This window comes from Monodon monoceros, unplaced genomic scaffold (genome assembly GCF_005190385.1).
Source record: "Monodon monoceros isolate NGI ecotype Baffin Bay Population unplaced genomic scaffold, NGI_Narwhal_1 Super_Scaffold_11, whole genome shotgun sequence".
In the NCBI taxonomy this organism is placed as follows: domain Eukaryota; kingdom Metazoa; phylum Chordata; class Mammalia; order Artiodactyla; family Monodontidae; genus Monodon; species Monodon monoceros.
The window spans coordinates 67376508-67400126 of NW_021703767.1; the positions used below are offsets into that span (position 1 = coordinate 67376508).

A 23619-nucleotide genomic window follows, 5' to 3' on the forward strand; every position below is an offset into this window, starting at 1 on the left:
GTTAACAGAATATTCTGTTTCATTTTTAAACCCATTTTGACACTTTCTATTTTTATTAGGAGAATTCTATCCACATTTAGTTCAAAGTTTTTATACTTGATTTTTATTTCTATCATCTTATAGTATGTGTATTGGTTATTTTAATTTGTTTTCTTATTTCTGTTCCTTATTAGTTTTGTCAAGCGTCTCTTCTTTCTTTTCTTTTTCTTTGTTTTCCCTCATGTTACTTTGGGAGTACTATTGTACTCTTCCATTCCATTACTGATTACTTTCCTTTCCTGGTATTCATAATCAGGCATGATCAGATTTGCCTGTTAGCAGATGGGAAATAAAACTAGAAGGAGAGTAGGGAGGAGGATAACAGTAATCTAGGTGACCTGATGATTGGGTTCTGAAGTTGGGTTATAGCAGTAAATATGGAGGTGGTAGGAGGTGTTCCATAGTTATTCAGAGGCAAAGAGAGTTCATATGCTTCGGAGTTTCCTGGTACCTTAATAGTTTAATACCCCTTTCTTGGAATATGAAATAAGAGGGCAGAAATTGAAATTTAAAATAAGAATGGTGCTCAATTTAATGAGGAAAAAAGTTTAATTTAAAAAAACTTGTTCAAAGTATAGAAGGCAGGTACAGGGATTGTGAAAGGCTTATTTAACTTGTTATTTATGGTAAAAATGTTCATATTGTTCACATTCAACATTCATTGAGTACCTGTGAAGAGCTTGGTACTTCAGGTGCTAGGAGCAATAAAAAATTTCTAATCCAGTCCTCCTCCTTCAGAAACTCAGAGTACAATAATGTATTTTAAAATGTTTTCTAAGTAAGAATACAAGTATTTTTTAAGAAGAATATATTACATGACTCTCTTAAATGTAATTTGGAGCCCTTGGGTTGCTATTCTGGGGTATCTTACTCACTTGTTTTTAGTCAAGACGTTTGAAAAATATACTTATCAGCCAAGTAGGCCCAACTTAGTTTTTTCATGATCATGCTTCTGGCTCTCTACCTTACAGGGCTTCAGCTAAGTGCTCCGCATCTCACTCTTCTAGGGCCACTCCAGATATGTCCTTATCTATGTGCTATGCATGCTTGACTTCCTGTAGATCATTTTTGTTTTAGAAAAACTTGTTCCTTACTTTTGGTTTCATAATTTTCTCTCCCAGCCTCTCAGAGGTCTCTAACCTACCCCTTCTTTATGGCATCCTCAATTACCAAATTTATCTCATACTCCTCTGGTAATGTGTTAAGCCTCTAATGATTGTTAACTTTTAAAATATGATATCCCCTGGGACTTCCCTGGTGGTCCAATGGTTAAGACTCTGTGCTACCAATGTAGGGGGCCTGGGTTCGATCCCTGGTCAGGGAACTAGATCCCGCATGCCACAACTAACAGCCTGCATGCCTCAACTAAAAGATCCCGCATGCCGCAAAGAAGATCCCACATGTGGCAACGAAGATCCCACATGCCACAACTAAGACCCGGTGCAGCTAAATAAATAAATATTTTTTTTAAAAATGATAGGCCCTTTAGTCTTTTTTAGAAGTCATCTTTTTCTAACATGATCTAACATTACTATTGTATTTGGCAAAATTGTTATAATCAGTGCTTTAAAAATTTAATGTACTTTTATAAAGTTCAAAACCAAGCAATTATAACAATATATTATTTAGGGGTGCATATATGTGGGATAAAATAAGAGAATGAGAAACATAAAATTCCTTCAGGGTTGAGGGAGGCAGGGACAAAGGATAGAAGAGGAGCATAGGTGGATGTAGGTTATTAGTAATGACCAGGATTCTTTAACCTTCTATTATGGAAAATAGAATAGTATAATGAACTCCTGTGTACTTACTGAGCTTCAGCAATTATCAACATTTTGCTAACCTTTTTTTTTTGCGGTACGCGGGCCTCTCACTATTGTGGCCTCTCCCGTTGCGGAGCACAGGCTCCGGACGTGCAGGCTCAGCGGCCATGGCTCGTGGGCCCAGCCGCTCCGCGGCATGTGGGATCCTCCCGGACCAGGGCGCGAACCCATGTCCCCTGCATCGGCAGGTGGACTCTCAACCACTGCGCCACCAGGGAAACACGCTAATCTTTTTTTAATAGAGCTTCCTACTTTTTTCCTGGCATATTTTAAAGCAATCGCAGACATTCACAAATGCTATGTATGCATCTCTAACTGATAAGGATATTTTAATTTTCACCTAAGTACCATGGTAACCCTGCTATTATCACACATAGTAGAATTAATTGTAATACTTGGTCCATATTCATGTTTTCATGATGGTTTCAAAAATGTCTTTTTTCAGTTTTTCTCCCTAGAAATCCATATAAAATCCCTATATTGTATTTTTATTTATTTATTTTTACTGAGGTTAATTTACAGTTCTGTTAGTTTCAAGTGTACAGCAAAGTGATTCAGTTATACATATATATTCTTTTTCAGATTCTTTTCCATTATAGATTGTTATAAGATATTGAGTATAGTTCCCTGTGCTATACAGTAGTTCCTTGTTGTTTACCTATTTTATATTCCTAGATTGTATTCTGATATTATGTTTCTTATCTCTTTTATTCTGTAAAAGTCCCTCCCCCCTTTTATGCCACTGGTTTGTTGGAGAAACCAGGTTAATTGTCCTAGAGAATATACCCACATTCTGGATTTCAAATTACTTCTGTCTGGGATTATGTAACTTGTTTCTCCTTCCTCATATTTCCTATAAACTGGTAGTTATTTCTAAAGCCTTGGGACAGTTAGATTCTTTGTGGGTTTTTTTTCAGGCAAGAACACTTTATAGGTGATGCATACTTTCTTTTATATCACATCATGAAGCACATAATGCCTGGTTGTCCCACTTTTAAGGATGCTAAAATTGATCAGTGAGTTTAATGTAACATATGTTCCCTGATACATTCATTTTCCTTAATCTGCATAGGGAAGCCCCCCGTTAATAAAATGCCAGATTTAAAAAATTAAATTTAGGAAGGAAGAAGAGGAAGAGTAGGAAATATAACTCAGGACTTTTGTTCCCTTATTGTAAAGTATATTGGTTGTATTAGAATTGAATCCCAATTTCCTATTGTAGACCACGTCTACCAAGATTTGTGAAACAAATCTTTACTGGCTCAGGGCAGCTGCTTCCTCTGTTCCCTTTCCTCAAGACAACAATTTTGAGATCTCAGCCTCTCTTCATCTGTCTTTTTTACTATACTCCTTATTGCCAGAGTAGTAAATTTAGGCAGTTAGGTGACTTGAAGTACAGTATATCAATAGATTGAGAAAGACAGAAGATCTCAAAGGCCCTCTCAACTGAATTTCTATGATAAATTTCAAGTAATAATAATTAATTTTTTAAACAGGGTTCAACTACACCAGTAACTGTTTTCAAAGGTTCAAAGAAACCTTACTTAAAAGAATGCATTTTGATTATTAACCATGATACTGGGGAATGTCGACTAGAAAAACTCAGCAGCAACATCACTGTAAAAAAAACAAGGTATGTGGTTAATGAAATAAATTATTTAATCAACACATAAATTGCTAAGAGAATGTCAGTGAAAAAAGTTATTGGATTAAGTCACACTATTACATAAGGGTTATTTCTGTCTGGTACAAAAATTTTTTTTTCTTTTTTCTTTTTGTGTTACATGGGCCTCTCACTGTTGTGGCTTCTCCTGTTGGGGAGCACAGGCTCTGGACGCGCAGGCTCAGCGGCCATGGCTCACGGGCCCAGCTGCTCCGCAGCATGTGGGATCTTCCCGGACCGGGGCACGAACCCATGTCCCCTGCATCGGCAGGCAGACTCTCAACCACTGCGCCACCAGGGAAGCCCTACAAAGATGTTTTGATCTTTTTCCAAGTTTAAATTTGGTGAAGATCCTTTAGCCAGAAGCTTTTACCATTTCTCCCTATGATATTTAAAAGCTTGTTTTGTTTCTATATGTTTTCTTATATGTAGGTATATCTTTTATTCTACTGTAGATACTTTTGTAGAACTGGACTAAAAGGAGCCATTACACATTCTCCAAAATAATTTCATTATCAGTAGTAAAATTTTATCAAGCACTTAGAAAATGTGAGGCAAGAAAAAGGAGAACTTCCTATACAAATACTAACCTCAGAACTTCCACATTTTAATTGGATTAGCAGATAATTCTATTTAAAATGTCAATAAGAGAACATAGCCATCTCAAATTGTTTTTTGGGGGGAAATAGGCAGTGCATTAATTAACATGTTTTTTGGGGGGAAATAGGCAGTGCATTAACAAGCCATACAAATAGTATAGATAAAAATTGTTCTAGGAATTAAAGGAAGGAAGACATGGTTCATCGGAGCATTCAGGGAGCCCTTACTGATGTACCTTAAGAGGAGGTTAAGATTTAGGGCTTTTTTTCCCCCCAAACATATTTCATGATAAGGATTGCCTTTGGGTGCTTGTTAAACAAATGAGTTCCCAAATTCAACTACAGATCAGGGAAGGAGCCCAGGAAACTTTTTTTTGTTTTTTAATTATCCCCTCTTCCCAGGTGATTTTTTATTTGTAGGAAAGTTTGGAAAATACTGATTTAATTGATCAGAGAGAACATGAGGATGTAAACAAGACAGGAATATATCTGACTTATTTGGAACCTATGAATAAGACTTGCTTGAATAGAGCAGAGATTTGTTTCTTTCCCTGCATACAAGTATAGAAAGTGGGGTATGAGGTTGAAAGTAGACTAGAGGTAAGGTTATAAAGGTAGGTTGCCTTCAATATTAACTATGAAATTAGGACATTGCCTTATTGACGGTGGTTGCATATTAAAGTTTTTTTAACCAGGGATCGACATGCTTACATTCTTGTTTTGAAATGTAAATCCACCAAACAAATTGATTTAAATGAAACAATGTGGGAAAGAGAAAAATGCACAAACCACGATGTTTTAGAGTAGGAATGAAGAGAAAAGTGAAGTTCTAAATACTTTGTGAAGGAAGGACTAACAGGATTTGGTGACTGGAAATGGGAGAGGCAAAGTCAAGCATAGTTGTGTTATATACTTTTTTTTTTAAGTATTGAAGGGAAAGTATACGAACCTCCTTTAATAACGTCTTAACCTTATGAATGAGAAATGTGGGAGTGATTTAATTTTAACAGAAATGGTAATTTCAGAATTTAGGGAATATAATGTGTCTGCTATACTCATGTATAATTTCATTTTATTTTAGTCATTTGTGTATGTCTTATCTCTTCAGTTTTGAGCAGTGGCTTTTTTTAAATTCACATTTGTATCCCTCAGTGGATCTGTGTGTATGCCATGCCTATAGCAGGGCTCAATAAAGGTTTGTTAAATAATGAATTAAATTAATGCTTTAATCCTTGAATATCGTTTTAAAGATCTCTAGGAAAAAGAATAAGTGGTCAATTTTAGTAGCTTTGTAAGTTGAAATTGTTGTTATATTGCAATCATCATACCTGTTTTGACCTTTTGATGTTCTTAATTGCAGAGTTGAAGGAAGCAGTAAAATTCAGTATCGTATAGAGCAGCAGCAGCAACAAATGCGGAATTCAACTAGGACTCCCAATCTTGTAAAACATTCTCCATCGGAAGACAAGATGTCCCCAGCATCTCCAATGGATGATATTGAAAGAGGTAAAATCTATGAGTATGTAATGGCCCTTTAAAATAAATTATTAATAAATGTTAAGTGAAATTTTTCATTTTAATTGACAAGGGAACTAGCTGTAAAATTCTAAAAACATAATGTTTTTTGTTATGGTTCTAGGGGAGAAGTGTAGTTTATGATTTAGAGTATTATGTACATAAGCCTGTGTCTATATAACAGAATTTATATTTTTTATTATTCAGGGGAAAAAGTAACTGTTTAGATATGTGTAACTGGAGTTTTCTTCTTTTTGACAGTTGTGATGATTCCAATTTAGTCCTTTACAGCATCTTCTTGTTGAAGTTTTCTTATGTGTAGCCAGACTATAGATGTCTAAGATGTAGCCAAACCAGTAGTGGAGTGAGGAGATGTAGTAAGCCAAAGCAGCAGGCAAGTTCTTCTGAACTGCTGCTCACTTCTCAGCAGGAAGGTGCTTCTAGAGAGGCACAGTCTTTTTGAAAGTAAGGAAACTTAAATCTCCATTTTTTTTCTAGCTGCAGTTTGGGTGTTTATGTTATAGTAATTGTGGTAGGAGTAAGACCCTGGTCACCAAAGTTTATTTGTTTCTACGCTTTGCCTTCATAACTTGCATATAGCTCTCTGTTTCCACTTGCCCCCTTCTAGGCCCGGTATAGTATTAGTTCCCTAATATATTAGTGTTCCCTTTTCAAACAATAAGGAAAATATAAGCTCAGAACCCTTGTTGCTACAAGGGATCTTGAATTTTATTTTATTGTTATATCTGCTTCCAAAATGGATTTGAATCATTATATCATTTTATATATGTGTACAATAAAAATCTGGAACAGAAAATTAAGATATTGGAGGGAAGAGGAAGCAAATTTGCTAATTATTAAGACATTAAATTTATATCTGAGCTTCCTATCCACTAATACAAAACTGAAAACTTTAGTATATTTTGTATTATCTAAGAGGTTCCAAAGATTTGGACTCTTCCCTGCTACTAAATTCTAAAAGGAATTCATCGTATGGAACCTGTTCTTTGGAGAATTAAGCTATATAGTATCTTCAACTATAATTTTACAATACAAAAAGAAGTTCCTCTATGTGGCAGGTTTTTAGCAGAGACCTTAGTAAAAACATTGTATTGTAGAATATAAGTTAAGGTAATCCAAGCATAAGATCTAACTTTGTATAAGAATTTACAGTTTGCAGAGCATGTTCCTTAGACTATCTTCTTTTAAATATTTTCTTAATATTTGACCCTACTATGCCAATGCCTACTGCTATGGTTGAAACACTTTTTTTAAGTTTATGATTAGATGTCTGTCAGCTTTACTAGTGTTTCTCTGGTTTAATTTTTACATTTACCTTTTTGGGCTATCTGGAATTCTAGTCTAAGAAATAAGAATCTAAACTTCCTTCCTCCCCAACAGTGTAATTACATAGATATTGATAGAGAATCAACAAATATAGTATTGAAAAAGAGTATCAATATCCATTTTTTGAATAAGCCAGTATTTCTTCTGCTGATATGAAAAGCCATTTTTTAAATTCAGTTTTTATTTTATATTGGAGTGTAGTTGCTTTACAATGTTGTGTTAGTTTCAGGTGTACAGAAAAGTGATTCAGTCATACATATACATGTACCTATGCTTTTTCAAATTCTTTTCCCATTTAGGTTATTACAGAGTATTGAGCATAGTTCCCTGTACTATGCAGTAGGTCCTTGTTGACTATCTATTTTATATATAGTAGTGTATATATGTTAATCCCAAACTCCTAATTTATCCCTCCCACCTTTCCCCTTTGGTAACCATAAGTTTGTTTTCAAAGTCTGTGAGTCTGTTTTGTTTTGTAAATAAGTTCATTTGTATCATCTTTTTACATTTCACATATAAGTGATATCATATGATCTCTGTCTTTCTGTGTCTGACTTATTTCACTTAGTATGATAATCTCTGGGTCCATCCATGTTGCTGCAAATGGCATTATATCATTCCTTTTTATTGCTGAGTAATATTCCATTGTGTATATATACCACAACTTCTTTATCCATTCATCTGTCGTTGGACATTTAGGTTGATTCCATGTCTTGGCTATTGTAAATAATGCTGCATTGAACGTTGGGGTGCACGTGTCTTTTCAAATTATGGTTTTTCTCCGTATATGCCCAGGAGTGCGATTGCTGGATCATGTGGTAGCTCTATTCTTACTCTTTTAAGGAGCCTCCTTACCTTTCTCCATAGTGGTTGTACCAATTTACATTCCCACCAACAGTGTAGGAGGGTTCCCTTTTCTCCACACCCTCTCCAGCATTTATTGTTTGTAGACTTTTTGATGATGGCCATCCTGACTGGTGTGAGATGATACCTCACTGTAGTTTTGACTTACATTTCTCTAATAATTAGCGATGTGGAACATTTTCTCTTGTGCCTTTTGGCCATCTGTATGTCTTCTTTGGAGAAATGTCTGTTTAGATCTTCTGCCCACCTTTTGATTGGGTTGTTTATTTTTTTTGATATAGAGCTGCATGAGCTGTTTGTCTGTTTTAGAGATTAGTCCCTTGTCGGTTGCTTCATTTGCAAATGTTTTTTTCCATTCTGTGGGTTGTGTTTTTGTTTGGTTTATGGTTTCTCTTTGCACTGCAAAAGCTTTTAAGTTTATTTTTAGGTCCCATTTTATTTTAAGGTCACATTTGTTTATTTTTTATTTTATTTTCATTACTCTAGGAGGTGGATCCAAAAAGATATTGCTGCAATTTATGTCAGAGTGTTCTGCCTATGTTTTCCTCTAAGAGTTTTATAGTATCTGGTCATACATTTAGGTCTTTAATCCATTTTGAGTTTATTTTTGTGTATGGTGTTAGAGAATGTTCTAATTTCATTCTTTTACATGTAGCTGTCCAGTTTTCCCAGCACCACTTATTGAAGAGACTGTCTTTTCTCCATTGAATATTCTTGCTTCTGTCATAGATTAATTGACCATACGTGTGTAAGTTTATTTCTGAGCTTTCTATCCTGTTCCATTGAGCTATATTTCTGTCTTTGTGCCCGTACCATTCTGTTTTGATTACTGTAGCTTGGTAGTATAGTTTGAAGTAAGGGAGCCTGATTCCTCCAGCTCCATCTTTCCTTTCAGGATTGCTTTGGCTATTTAGAGTCTTTTGTGTTTCCATACAAGTTCTGGAATTTTTTGTTCTAGTTCTGTGAAGAATGCCATTGGTAATTTGATAGGGATTGCATTGAATCTGTAGATTGCCTTGGGTAGTATATTCATTTTGACACTATTGATTCTTTCAATCCAAGAACATTGTCTATCTTTCCATGTGTTTGTGTCATCTTTGATTTCCTTCATCAGTGTCTTACAGTTTTCAGAGTACAGGTCTTTTGCCTCCTTAGGTAGGTTTTTTTCCTAGGTATTTTATTCTTTTTGATGTGATGGTAAATGGGATTGTTTCCTTAATTTCTCTTTCAGATTTTCATTGTTAGTGTATAGAAATGCAAGATATTTCTGTGTATTAATTTTTTATCCTACAACCTTACTGAGTTCCTTGATAAGCTCTAGTAGTTTTCTGGTAGCATCTTTAGGATTTTCTATGTATAGTATCATGTCATCTGCAAAAAGTGACAGTTTTACTTCTTCTTTTCCAATTTGGATTCCTTTCATTTCTTCTGCTTCTCTGATTCCTATGGCTAGGACTTCCAAAACTATGTTGAATAAAAGTGGCGAGAGTGGACATTCTTGTCTTGTTCCTGATCTTGGAGGAAATGCTTTCAGCTTTTCACCACTGAGTATGATGTTAGCTGTGTGTTTGTCATGTAAGGCCTTTATTATGTTGAGGTATGTTCCCTCCATGCCCACTTTCTAGAGAGTTTTTATCATAAATGGGTGGTGCTGGATTTTGTCAAAAGCTTTTTCTGCATTTATTGAGATGATCATATGGTTTTTACTCTTCAGTCTGTTAATGTGGTGTATCACACTGATTGATTTGCGGATACTGAATAATCCCGGCATCCCTGGGATAAATCCCACTTGATCATGGTGTATGATCCTTTTAATGTATTGTTAAATTCGATTTGCTAGTATTTTGTTGAGGATTTCTGCATCTATGTTCATCAGTGATTCTGACTTGTAATTTTCTTTTTTTGTCTGATTTTGGTATCAGGGTGATGGTGGCCTCATAGCATGAGTCTGGGAGTGTCACTTCCTTTGCAATTTTTTGGAATAGTTTCAGATGTATAGGCGTTAACTGGTCTCTAAATGTTTGATAGAATTCACCTGCCATGCCATCTGGCCCGGGCTTTTGTTTGTTGCAAGTTTTTAAATCACAGTTTCAATTTCAGTACTTGTGATTAGTCTGTTCATATTTTTTGCTTCTTCCTGGTTCAGTCTTAGAAGTTATACCTTTCTAAGAATTTGTTTATTTCTTTTAGATTGTCCATTTTCTTGGCATATAACTGCTTATAGCAGTCTCTTGTGATCTTTTATATATCTATGATGTCAGTTGTAACTTCTCCTTTTTCATTTCTAATTTTATTGATTTGAGCCCTTTCCTTTTTTTCTTAATGAGTCTCGCTAAAGGTTTATCAATTTTGTTTATCTTTTCAAAGAACCAGCTTTTCGTTTCATTGATCTTTTCTACTGTTTTCTTCATCTCTATTTCATTTATTTCTTTTGTGATCTTTATGATTTCTTTCCTTCTACTAACTTTGGGGTTTGTTCTTCTTTCTCTAGTTTCTTTAGTTATAAGGTTAGGTTGTTTATTTGAGATTTTTCCTGTTTCGCAAGGTAAGATTGTATTGCTATAAACTTCCCTCTTAGAACTGCTTAAGGTAATTATCGATATGTATTTCTGCTTGTCATTTTGTTCATTGTTTAGGATTTGTTTTTGTAGGTGTTTTTTCTTCCCTTCCTCTTTTGTTCTTTTCTCTTTTGATTTGATGACTGCCTTTAGTGTTGTTTGGATTGTATTTTCTTTTTTTCTGATATATATATATATATATATATATATATATATATATATATATATATGGTTGTTTTAACACATTTTTTACCAGAGACGTATTACAGCCACAGGTGTTAGTTTCTACAAAAAATCCCCGGTCAATAATGTGTTAAGTTGCTGTTCTCTTAATTTCAAATGTATTTCCAATATCCTGCATTTGTACTCTCCTCTTCTCACGATTGCTGGTTTTGATATATTTGTGTATGGATGATATCCTAGCTTTACTGTATGTTTCTCTTTACCTGTTAGCTTCTCTTGTTTCTAGTTACAGGCTTTTCTTTTCCACCTAGAGGAGTTTCTTTAGCATTTGTTGTAAAGCTGCTTTGGTGGTGCTGAATTCTCTTAACTTTTTCGTGTCTGTAGTTTTTGATTTCTCTGTTGTATCTGAATGAGAACCTTGCTGGGTAGGCTATTCTTAGTTGTAGGTTTTTCCCTTTCATCACTTTAAATATATTGTTCCACTCCTTTCTGGTCCACAGTTTCTGCTGAAAAATCAGCTGATAAACTTATGGGAATCCCCTTGTATGTTATTTGTTGATTTTCTCTTGTTGCTTTTACTATCTTCTCTTTGTCTTTAATTTTTGTCAATTTGAATAATATGTGTCTCAGCATGTTCCTCCTTGGGTTTGTCCTGTATGTGACTTTATGCACTTCTTGAACTTGAGTGAGTGTTCCCTTTCTCATGTTAGGGAAGTTTTCAGCTATTGTCTCTTCAAATATTTTCTCAGGCCCTTTCTCTCTCTCTCTTCTCCTTCTGGGACCCCTATAATGCAAATGTTGGTCAGTTTCATGTTGTTCCAGAAACATCTTAAACTGTCCTCATTTCTTTTCATTCTTTTTTCTTTATTCTATTCTGCAGCAGTGATTTCCACCATTCTGTCTTCCAGCTCACTTATTTGTTCTTCTGCCTCTCATTTATTCTGCTATTGATTCTTTCTAGTGTATTTTTCATTTCAGTTATTGTATTTTTCATCTGTTTGTTCCTTAAATCTTCTAGCTCCGAAAAGCCATTTTTGTCACATGCAGAATTTCTTTCTGGACTTAAGTCTATCTCACAACATAAGATGTACAGTGGCCAATACATGTATGAAAAGTGGATCAGATTCACTAATGCTTTCAAAGTTCAAATTTTAAGATTAAAAGATATTTTTTTCTAAAATTTAATAGTTTTATTCTTGCAATGTCTGACACTGTGCAGGGGTTACAAGAGTATGCCTAGAAATGAATAAGCTAAAAGTTTAACATAATTTCAGGGAAAAATGGATAAATTCACTTCATAGTGGGAGATTTTTAGTATATCCCCTCTCAGTAATTGATAGATTCAGGCAAACCCCAGATTAATAAGATTTGCAAAACACCATTAAGAAACTTGAACTAAGTAGACATACATAGCACTTCCACTGTTTGAGATATACAGGTTTTTCAAGTCCGTGTGAAATTAAAAAACAAAACAAAAGAAAACTGACCATGTGCTACATAGCAAAGCATCTCAACAAAAAAAGACATTTTGGGACTTCCCTGGTGGCACAGTGGTTGAGAATCTGCCTGCCAATGCAAGGAACAGAGGTTTGATCCCTGGTCTGGGAAGATCCCACATGCCACAGAGCAAGTTAGCCCGTGCATCACAGCTACTGAGACTGCACTCTAGAGCCCTTGAGCCACAACTACTGAGCCCGTGCACCACAACTACTGAAGTCCAAGTACCTAGAGCCCATGCTCCACAACAAGAGAAGCCACCACAATGAGAAACCCACACACCGCAAGAAAGAATAGACCCCGCTCGTCACAACTAGAGAAAGCCTGCACACAGCAACAAAGACCCAACGCAGCCAAAAAAAGATATTTTTCTTTTTTAATTGAAGTATAGTTGATTTACAGTATTATTTTAGTTTCAGGTGTACAACATAGTGATTCAATATTTTTATAGATTATAATCCACTTAAAGTTATTATAAAATAATGGCTATATTTCCCTGTACTGTACAATATATCCTTTTTAAGTTTTATTTTATACATATTAGTTTGTATCTTTTAATCCCATACCCCTATCTTACCCCCACTCTCTCCATGGGTAACCACTAGTTTGTTTTCTGTATATGTGAGTCTGTTTCTGTTTTGTTATACACATGTTTTGTTTTATCTTTTAGATTTTATATTACACATATAAGGGATAAGATACAGTATTTGTCCTACTCTCTCTGACTTATTTCACTAAGCATAATACCCTCTAGGTCCATCCATGTCGTTGCAAATGGCAAAATTTTGTTCTTTTTATGGCTGAGTAATATTTCATTGTGTATATATATATATGTGTGTGTGTGTGTATAAATACCACATCTTCTTTATTCATTTATCTGTTGATGGACACTTAGGTTGCTTCCATATCTTGGCTATTGTAAATAATGCTGCTATGAACTTTGGGGTGCATGCATCTTTTCAAGTTAGTGTTTTTGTTCTCTTGGGGTATATACCCTGGAATGGGATTGCTGGATCATATGGTAATTCTATTTTTAGTTTTTTTAAGGAAGCTTGGCTGCACCAATCCACATTCCCACAAACAGTGTACTATGGTTCCCTTTTCTCCACATCCTTGCCAACATTTGTTATTTGTAGACTTTTTGATGATAGCCATTTTGACAGGTGTGAGGTGATATCTCATAGTGGTTTTGATTTGCATTTCTCTGATGATTAACGATGTTAAACATTTTTTCATGTACCAGTTGGCCATCTGTATATCTTCTTTGGCAAGGGTCTATTCCAGTCTTCTGCCCATTTTTAACCAGGTTGTTCAGGTATTTTTGGATATTGAGTTTTATGAGCTGTTTATATAGTTTGAATATTAACTCCTTATTAGTCATATCGTTTGCAATATTTTCTCCCAATCAGGAGGTTGTCTTTTCATTTTGTCGTTAGTTTCCTTTGCTGTGCAAAACTTTTAAGTTTAATTAGGTCCCATTTATTTTTGCTTTTGATTCTTTTTTCTTAGGAGACAGATCCAAAAAATATTACTACAATTTATGTCAAAGAGTGTTCTGCCTATGATCTCCTCTTGGAGTTTTATGGTTTCAGGTCTTACATTTCTGTGTTTAATCCATTTCGGGTTTATTTTTGTATGTGGTATTAGGAAATGTTCTAATCTCATTCATTTACATGTAGCTGTCCAGTTTTCCCAGCCCCACTTATCGAAGAGTCTATCTTTTCTCTATTATGTATTCTTGCCTCCTTTGTCATAATTGACCATAAGTGCATGGGTTTATTTCTGTCTCTTTATTCTTTTCTACTGATCTATGTGCCTGTTTTTGTGCCAGTATCATGGTGTTTTGTTTTTATAAATTTATTTTATTTATTTATTTTTGGCTGTGCTGGGTCTCTGCCGCTGCACGCGGGCTCTCTCTGGCTGCAGCGAGCGGGGGCCACTCTTTGCTGTGGTGCATGGGCTTCTCATTGCGGTGGCTTGTCTTTGTTGCGGAGCATGGGCTCCAGGCATGCAGGCTTCAGTAGCTGTGGCGCGTGGGCTCTAGAGTGCAGGCTCAGCAGTTGTGGCACACACGGGCCCAGTTGCTCCACAGCATGTGGGATCCTCCCAGTCCAGGGCTCAAACCCGCATCCCCTGCACTGGCAGGCAGACTCCCAACCACTGCGCCACCAGGGAAGCCCTATCATGGTGTTTTGATTACTGTAGCTTTGTAGCATAATCTGAAGTCAGGGAATGTGAAACCTCCAGCTTTGTTCTTTTTTCTCAAGACTACTTTGGCAATTTCGGGTCTTTGTGGTTCCATGTGAATTTGAGGGTTATTTGTTCTAGTTCTGTGAAAAATGTCATGAGTATTTTGATAGGGAAAGAGATATTTTTTCATTTATCTGCTTGGTAGTAGCTAAAATAATTGTCAACATCCAGTACTGGTGAGGATATAAAGGGAAACAAATGTGTGCATACATTTTTGAAGAAACATACATTGACATATATTTTTTTGTAGAGGAATTTTTCCTGCAAAACACTTAGAACAGGGTCTAGCACAAAGAAACTACTATGTAAGGTTTTGCTCTCATTATCATCCTTATTTGATAATAACTGTTAAATTAAAAGTGTGCCTATTCCTTACCTAGAAAGTCTAGAAATTTCTCTTATTGTGAAACTTGTACAGATAGATACATAATTACATAGGTATACCTATATCAGTCACATAAGAGTGCTCAATGTGGCGTTTTTTATACTAAGGAAAAAATGGAAAAATCCTAGGTGCACATAAAGAAGGGATTACAATACTATACATCCCTATTAAAAAAGAGCTACTGCACATTTTAGTAACAAAGAATGATATCCAAATATATTATTAAGTAAAAATGTTTTTACTTATTATACAATGTGTGTGAGTGTGTATGAACCATTTCTGAAAACAAAATGTATATAGTTGTAGATGCATAGACGAACTTGGAAGAATTATACTAAAATGTAAGCATTATCTTTGGGAGTTTGGATTATAGGAACCTTTCACTTTCTGTGGTGCAAATTGTTATTTGAATTTTTACAATGAATTTGTTATTTTTCAGATAATGATTATTTATTGAGAAGACAATATAATGTAAAAACAATGTTAATATGAAACCACTCATAATCTCACCACCCTAATGCAACTATGTTAATTTCTGCATATTTTATATATATTTTTAATATTTATGTATCTATTTAGTTACACTGGGTCTTAGTTCTGGCAGGCAGGCTCCTTAGTTGCGGCTCACCAGCACCTTAGTTGCAGCACATGGGCTCCTTAGTTGTGACAGGAGGGCTCCTTAGTTGTGGCTCCAGGTCTCCTTACTTGCAACTTGCTGGCTCCTTAGTTGTGGTACATGGGCTCCTTAGTTGCAGCAGGCGGGCTCCTTAATTGCAGCTTACCACTTTGGTTTCAGTTTTTTAAAAAATTACAGACATTTATTTCCTTTCCAACACATTCTCTTCCTTTTCCTGTCTATCTATGCGCATGTCTGAATGTACTCTAAAGGACTTATATACTTTGCTATTCCTTGAAACAGTTTGTATGTGGTAGATTTTTCTAAATTTCTTTAATAACGATAGGTTTGTTCAGTTTCTATTTCTTCATTCAGTTTTGGTAATTCATATTTGTCTATTTCTTCATTCAGTTTTGGTAATTCATATTTGTCTTGAAAATTATTAGTTTAATTCACATTTTCAAAATACTAGCATAATTTGTCCATATAAATCTCTACAATGTCTGTAGTTATGGCACGTTTTTATTCCTAACACTGATTATTCATGCCCTTTCTCTCATTTTCTTAACCAGTATTTCTAGAATTTGATACATTTCATTAGGTTTCAGTGAACCAGCTTTTGGTCTTGGTGAGACATAATAAATGTGGTGACTAAGAATGACATCTTCAGAGTCAGACTACTCTCATTCAAATCCCAGCTCCATCACTTATCAGCTGGGTGGCCTAGGGAAATTTACTTAACCTCTTATTCTCTCTATGTTTTCTCATTTTTAAAATAGAGATAATAATTAGGATTATTGAGAGGATTAAATGCAATAAATATATATAAAGTACCTAAAGCAATTCCTGGCACTAGGAAGTATTCAAATATTAGCTATTATTTTAATTTTTATTATTTTCTTTTTCCTTTTTTTACTCTTTCATTAATGTATGCTCTTTAAAAAAATATTTCCTTCTTTGACTTGCTTTGAGTTTGCTGTGTTGTTCTTATAATTGGATGCTTAGTTCATCTATATTGAATTTATCTTTTGTATGCATTTAAGAGTATAAATAGCTTTCTAGGTATCACTGCATCTAGTAAATGACTAACACTTCCATGGTAGTTAAATTCTAAAAATTTTTGTAATTTCAGTTCTTAGACAATAAATCATTTATAAGAATGTTTTGTGGGTTTTCGGTCGGAGCGCAGGGAGAGGACTGGGGTTGGCAGCTTGAACATAGCCTGAAGGGGTTAGTGAACCACGGCTAGCCGGGAGGGAGTCCGGGGAAAAGTCTGCACCTGCCGTAGAGGCAAGAGACTTTTTCTTGCCTCTTTGTTTCCTGGTGTGCGAGGAGAGGGTTTTAAGAGTGCTGCTTAAAGGAACTCCAGAGACGGGCGCGAGCCGCGGCTAAAAGCGTGAACCCCAGAGATGGGCGTGAGCCGCGGCTAAAAGCGCGGACCCCAGAGACGGGCGCGAGCCGCGGCTAAAACCACGGACCCCAGGGACGGGCAGGAGACGCTAAGGCTGTTGCTGCCGCCGCCAAGGGGCGAGCACAGGTCACTATCTACACCCCTCTTCTGGGGAGCCTGTGCAGCCCACCACTGCCAGGTGGTTTCTTCTCTGATTTGACCTCACTGAATCAGGAAGAAATAGAAAATGTGAACAGACCAATCACAAGCACTGAAATTGAAACTGTGATTAAAAATCTTCCAACAAACAAAAGCCCAGGACCAGATGGCTTCACAGGCGAATTCTATCAAACATTTAGAGAAGAGCTAACACCTATCCTTCTCAAACTCTTCCGAAGTATAGCAGAGGGAGGAACACTCCCAAATTCCTTCTACGAGGCCACCATCACCTTGATACCAAAACCAGACAAGGATGTCACTAAGAAAGAAAAGAAAACTACAGGCCAATATCACTGATGAACACAGATGCAAAATACTAGCAAACAGAATCCAACAGCACATTAAAAGGATCATACACCATGATCAAGTGGGGTTTATTCCAGGAATGCAAGGATTCTTCAATATACGCAAATCTATCAATGTGATAAACCATATTAACAAATTGAAGGAGAAAAACCATATGATCATCTCAATAGATGCAGAGAAAGCTTTTGACAAAATTCAACACTGATTTATGATAAAAACCCTGCAGAAAGTAGGCATAATAAAGGCCATATATGGCAAGCCCACAGCCAACATCATCCTCAGTGAAAAACTGAAAGCATTTCCACTAAGATCGGGAACAAGACAAGGTTGCCCACTCTCACCACTCTTATTCAACATAGTTTTGGAAGTTCTAGCCACAGCAATCAGAGAAGAAAAGGAAAGAAAAGAAATCCAAATCGGAAAAGAAGAAGTAAAGCTGTCACTGTTTGCAGATGACATGATACTATACTTAGAGAATCCTAAAGATGCTACCAGAAAACTACTAGAGCTAATCAATGAATTTGGTAAAGTAGCAGGATACAAAATTAATGCACAGAAATCTCTGGCATTCCTATACACTAATGATGAAAAATCTGAAAGAGAAATTATGGAAACACTCCCATTTACAACTGCAACAAAAAGAATAAAATACCTAGGAATAAACCTACCTAAGGAGACAAAAGAACTGTATGCAGAAAACTATAAGACATTGATGAAAGCAATCAAAGATGACACAATCAGATGGAGAGATAGACCATGTTCTTGGGTTGGAAGAATCAATATTGTGAAAATGACTATACTACCAAAGCAATCTACAGACTCAGTGCAGTCCCTATCAAACTACCAATGTCATTTTTCACAGAACTAGAACAAAAAATTTTACAATTTGTGTGGAAACACAAAAGACCCTGAATAGCCAAAGCAATCTTGAGAAAGGAAAAAGGAGCTGGAGGAATCAGGTTCCCTGACTTCAGACTATACTACAAAGCTACAGTAATCAAGACAGTATGGTATTGGCACAAAAACAGAAATATAGATCAATGGAACAGGAATAGAAAGCCCAGAGATAAGCCCACACATATATGGCCAACTTATCTTTGAAAAAGGAGGCAAGAATATACAATGGAGAAAAGACAGCCTCTTCAATAAGTGGTGCTGGGAAAACTGGACAGCTACATGTAAAAGAATGAAATTAGAACACTTCCTAACACCATACACAGAAATAAACTCTAAATGGATTAAAAACTTCAATGTAAGGCCAGACACTATAAAACTCTTTGAGGAAAACATAGGCAGAACACTCTATGACATAAACCACAGCAAGATTCTTTTTGACCCACCTCCTAGAGAAATGTGAATAAAAAACAAAAATAAACAAATGGGACCTAATGAAACTTAAAAGCTTTTGCACAGCAAAGGAATCCATAAACAAGTCAAAAGACAACCCTCAGAATGGGAGAAAATATTTGCAAATGAAGCAACTGATAAAGGATTAATCTCCAAAATTTACAAGCAGCTCATGCAGCTCAATATCAAAAAAACAAACAACCCAATCCAAAAATGGGCAGAAGACCTAAATAGACATTTCTCCAAAGAAGATATACAGACTGCCAACAAACACATGAAAGAATGCTCAACACCATTAATCATTAGAGAAATGCAAATCAAAACTACAATGAGATATCATCTCACACCAGTCAGAATGGCCATCATCAGAAAATCTAGAAACAATAAATGCTGGAGAGGGTGTGGATAAAAGGGAACACTCTTGCACTGCTGGTGGGAATGTGAATTGTTCAGCCACTATGGAGAACAGTATGGAGGTTCCTTAAAAAACTACAAATAGAACTACCATATGACCCAGCAATCCCACTACTGGGCATATACCCTGAGAAAACCAAAATCCAAAAAGAGTCATGTACCAAAATGTTCATTGCAGCTCTATTTGCAATAGCCCGGAGATGGAAACAACCTAAGTGTCCATCATCGGATGAATGGTTAAAGAAGATGTGGCACATATATACAATGGAATATTACTCAGCCATAAAAAGAAACAAAATTGAGCTATTTGTAATGAGGTGGATAGACCTAGAGTCTGTCATACAGAGTGAAGTAGGTCAGAAAGAAAAAGACAAATACCATATGCTAACACATATATATGGAATTTAAGAAGAAAAAAAAAATGTCATGAAGAACCCAGGAGTTAGACAGGAATAAAGACACAGACCTACTGGAGAACGGACTTGAGGATACGGGGAGGGGTAAGGGTGAGCTGTGACAGGGCGAGAGAGAGTCATGGACATATACACACTAACAAACGTAAGGTAGATAGCTAGTGGGAAGCAGCCGCATGGCACAGGGATATCGGCTCAGTGCTTTGTGACCGCCTGGAGGGGTGGGATAGGGAGGGTGGGAGGGAGGGAGACGCCAGAGGGAAGAGATATGTATATGTATAACTGATTCACTTTGTTATAAAGCAGAAACTAACACACCATTGTAAAGCAATTATACCCCAATAAAGATGTTAAAAAAATATATATAGAAAAAAACAAAAAACGGAAGACTTGTCTTTAGCTTATTTTCCCTGCTTGCTTGCACTTTAATAAGTTGATAAATGACATTTAAACTCAATAATTATGATTAGTTCTGTCCCACAATTTTTAACAGCACTGGTGATTGTGTGCGCCTGCATGTGCGCACCTTTACAACCAGTAAAATAAAGTTCTTGATCAAAAAAAAAAAAAAAAAAGAATGTTTTGTGGTTTCCAAACATATGGAATTTAAGGAAAATCTTGGGCAGGCTTAAAACAATGACAACATATTTTCTGCTCTTTCTCCAATTTGTGTAGGGCTCAGTAGGGATAGTTCATTGCTGTTCTAGGAACAGCTGGTGTCAGCTGGACTGACTTGGGGTCTAGCAGCTGGAATCATTTGAAGACTCACTTATTCACACCTGCCAGTTGTTGCTGGCTTTTGGCTGAGACTTCGGGGATTGTCAGCTGGAAAAGCTACACATTTCCTTTCCAGGTGGCCTGGGCTTCCTCACAACATAGTGGCTGGGTTCCAAGAATAAGTGTCGAGAAAGGGAGAGTGGAAGGGAGAAAGGATACAGAGGAGTGAGGTCAAAACTTTATCTTTTTAATTACACAGGCTCAGAAATCATGTAGGATCACTTGTGCGGGTGTGTTTCTATGTGTATGTGACACAAAATTTTCATGTATTTAAAGTAAAGTTTGCTAGGTTTTGACATATGTGTACATCCTAAAATTACAACCACAACCACAATCAGGGTAATGAACATATTTATCACTCTAAAAAGTTTCCTCCTCCTCCTTTGTAATCCCTCTCTCCCACTCCTTCCCACCCCATCCATTCCCAGGTAACTACTGATCTGCTTTATGTCATTATCATTAGTTTGCTTTTTCTAGAAATTTGTATCAGTGGAATCATATAGTATGTCCTCTTTTTTGCATAGATTTTTGCACTAAACATAATTATTTTGAGAATCATCCATTATTGAAGGTTGTATCAATAGCTCATTCCTTTTTATTGCTGAGCAGTAATCTACTTTATGGATATACAGGAATTTGTTTATCTGCTCAACCTGAAGATGGACATTTGGGTTGTTTCCAGTTTTTGGCTTTTACAAATAAAGCTGCTATGAACATAACATACAAGTCTTTGAAAAGACAAATGTTTTCTTTTCTCCATAGTAAATGTGTAGGAGTGAAATAGCTGGATTGTATGATAGGTATGTATTTAACTTTTTAAGCAACTGCCAAAATGTTTTCCAAAGTGGTTGTACTATTTTACATTCCTACCAGCAGTGTACATCTATATGAATGCTTGTATCAGTTTTAATGGGGTGTATAGTGGTATCTTATTGTGGCTTAATTTTTTTAAAAAAATAAATTTTTAAAAATTTATTTTATTGAAGTATAGTTGATTTACAATGTTGTTTTAGTTTCTGGTATACAGCAAAGCGATTCAGCAGAAAAACCTGAGTGAACTTTTTGGCCAACCCAATGTGTATACTAGTTTGCATCTGGTAATCCCGAACTCCCAACCCATCCCTCTCCACCACCTCTCCCCCTTGGCAACCACAAGTCTGTTCTCTGTGTATATGAGTCTGTTTTTGTTTCATAGGTAAGTTCATTTGTGTCATGTTTTAGATTACACATATAAGTAATACCATATGGTATTTGTCTTTCTCTTTCTGACTTACCTCACTTACTATGATAATCTCTAGGTCCATCCATGTTGCTGCAAATGGCATTATTTCATTCTTTTTCATAGCTGAGTAGTATTCCATTGTGTGTATATGTGTGTGTGTGTTTGTGTGTGTGTGTATACACACCACATCTTTTTTATCCATTCATCTATCAATAGACATTTAGGTGTTTCCATGCCTTGGCTATTGTAAATAGTGCTGCTGTGAACATAGGGGTGCTCGTATCTTTTTGAATTATGGTTTTGTCCAGATATATGCCCAGGAGTGGGATTGTTGGATCATATTCATTGTCACTTTAGTTTGCATTTCCTTAATGACTAATGATGTTGAGTATCTTTTCATGTCCTTATTTGCCATCATTATATTTTGTTCAGGCACAATGTCTATTCAAATCTTTTTACCCATTTAAAAAATTGGATTATTTATTTTCTTATTAGACTTTTAGGATTTCTTTATATATTTTGAATACAAGTTCTTCATCATATACATGCCTTGCAAATATTTTCTCCCAGTCTGTGGATTGTATTTTTTCATTCTCTTAACAATGTAATTTGAAGAGCCAAAGATTTTAATTTTGAATACATGCATTTTATCCATTTTTTCCTGGATTCTCCTTTTGGTGTCATATTGAAATTTTTTGTCTAAACCAAGATCATAGTAACAAAGGTTTTCTTTCATGTTTTCTTTTAGAAGTTTTATAGTTTTACATTTAGGCCCATGCTTCATTTTGAGTCAATTTTTGTATATGCTACATGGTATGTATCAAAGGTTTTTTTTTTTGCATATGGATATTGAATTATTCCAGCACCATTTGTTGAAAAGACTGTCTTTCATCATATATTTGCACCTTTGTAAAAAAAAGAATCAGTTGTCCATATTGTGTGTGTCTATTTCTGGACTCTTTATTCTGATATGTTGATCTATTTGTTTATCTTTATGGCAACATCATATTGTCTTGATAATTGTAGCTTTATAATAAGTCTTGAAACCAGGAAATTTTAGTCCTACAACTTTGTTCTTCTCTTACAAAGTTGTTTTGCGTATTCTAGGACTCTTCCATTTTCACATGAATTTTAGAATTAGCTTCTCAATTTCTGTTGAAATTATTATTGGGATTGCACTGAATCCATAGATCAATTTGGGTAAAATTGGCATCTTAACAATATTGAGTCTTCTCAATATTGAGACCCATGAACACAGTATCTCTCTCCATTTATTTAGATCTTTAATTTCTCTCAGAAATGCTTTATGGTTTTCAACATACAGGTCCTTCAAATATTTTGTCAGAATTATCTATAATTATTTAATTTTTTAATAATTATTTAATTTTTGGAAGCTATTATAAATGCTCTTGTTTATATGATTTTAACTTCTAATTGCTCATTGCTAGTACATAGAAATAAAACCGATTTTTGTATATTGTCCCTGTGTATTTAACCTGGCTAAACTCACTATTCTAGAGCTTTTTTGTAGATACCATCAGCTTTTCTACATAGACAATCACGTTATCTGTAAATAATGACAATTTCACCTCTTCCTTTCCAATCTGGATGGCTTTTATTTCTTTTTCATGACTTACTGCACCAATTAGAACCTTCAATACAACATTGACTAGAGGTGGTCAAAGTGGAAACCTCTTGTTTCTGATGCTGGAGGGAAAATATTCAGTCCCTTACAATTATGTATGATTTCAGCTGTAAGCTTTTCCTAGATGTCCTTCATAAGGTTAACTTATATTTCTATTTTGCTGAGTTTTTATCAAGAATCACTGCTGAAATTTCTGCTGTTTTGAGATGGCTTTTATTTTTCAGTTTTTAATATAGTGAATTATATGGATTGATTTTTGAAAGTTTGTATTCCTTGGAAAACCCCACTTAATCATGATATATTGTCCTTTTAATATAGGACATTTCTTAACCTCAGCAATAGTGGCACTTGGAGTTGGATGGTTCTTTGTCAGGGGCTGTCTTATGCATTGTAGGATGTTTAGCAGCATCTCTAGCTTCTACCCACTAGATGCTAGTATCACCATTCCCCAACAGTTGTGACAACCAAAAATGTCTCCAGATTGCCAGATGTCTCCCTGGGTGACAAAATCATAGCTGGTTGAAAACCACTGTTATATATTATTAAA

The 23619-nt window shown here is 35.6% G+C and overlaps 1 protein-coding gene across 3 annotated transcripts in view; it reads left to right on the forward strand.

Annotated features, from left to right (window-relative positions):
* The window catches only part of EAF2 (ELL associated factor 2), a 77439-nt gene that overhangs the window by 11175 nt on the left and 42645 nt on the right, over positions 1–23619 (forward strand). For 2 of the 3 annotated variants that reach the window (XR_003792435.1, XM_029215397.1), the window contains exons 3-4: positions 3359–3495; positions 5485–5630. Coding sequence is in view for 2 of the 3 variants with exons in the window: in XM_029215397.1 (XP_029071230.1) it covers positions 3359–3495; positions 5485–5630 (283 nt within the window). In the remaining variant the exon portion in view is untranslated. The remainder of the gene's footprint in view (positions 1–3358; positions 3496–5484; positions 5631–23619) is intronic. The other variant, XM_029215398.1, reaches the window with a different exon arrangement.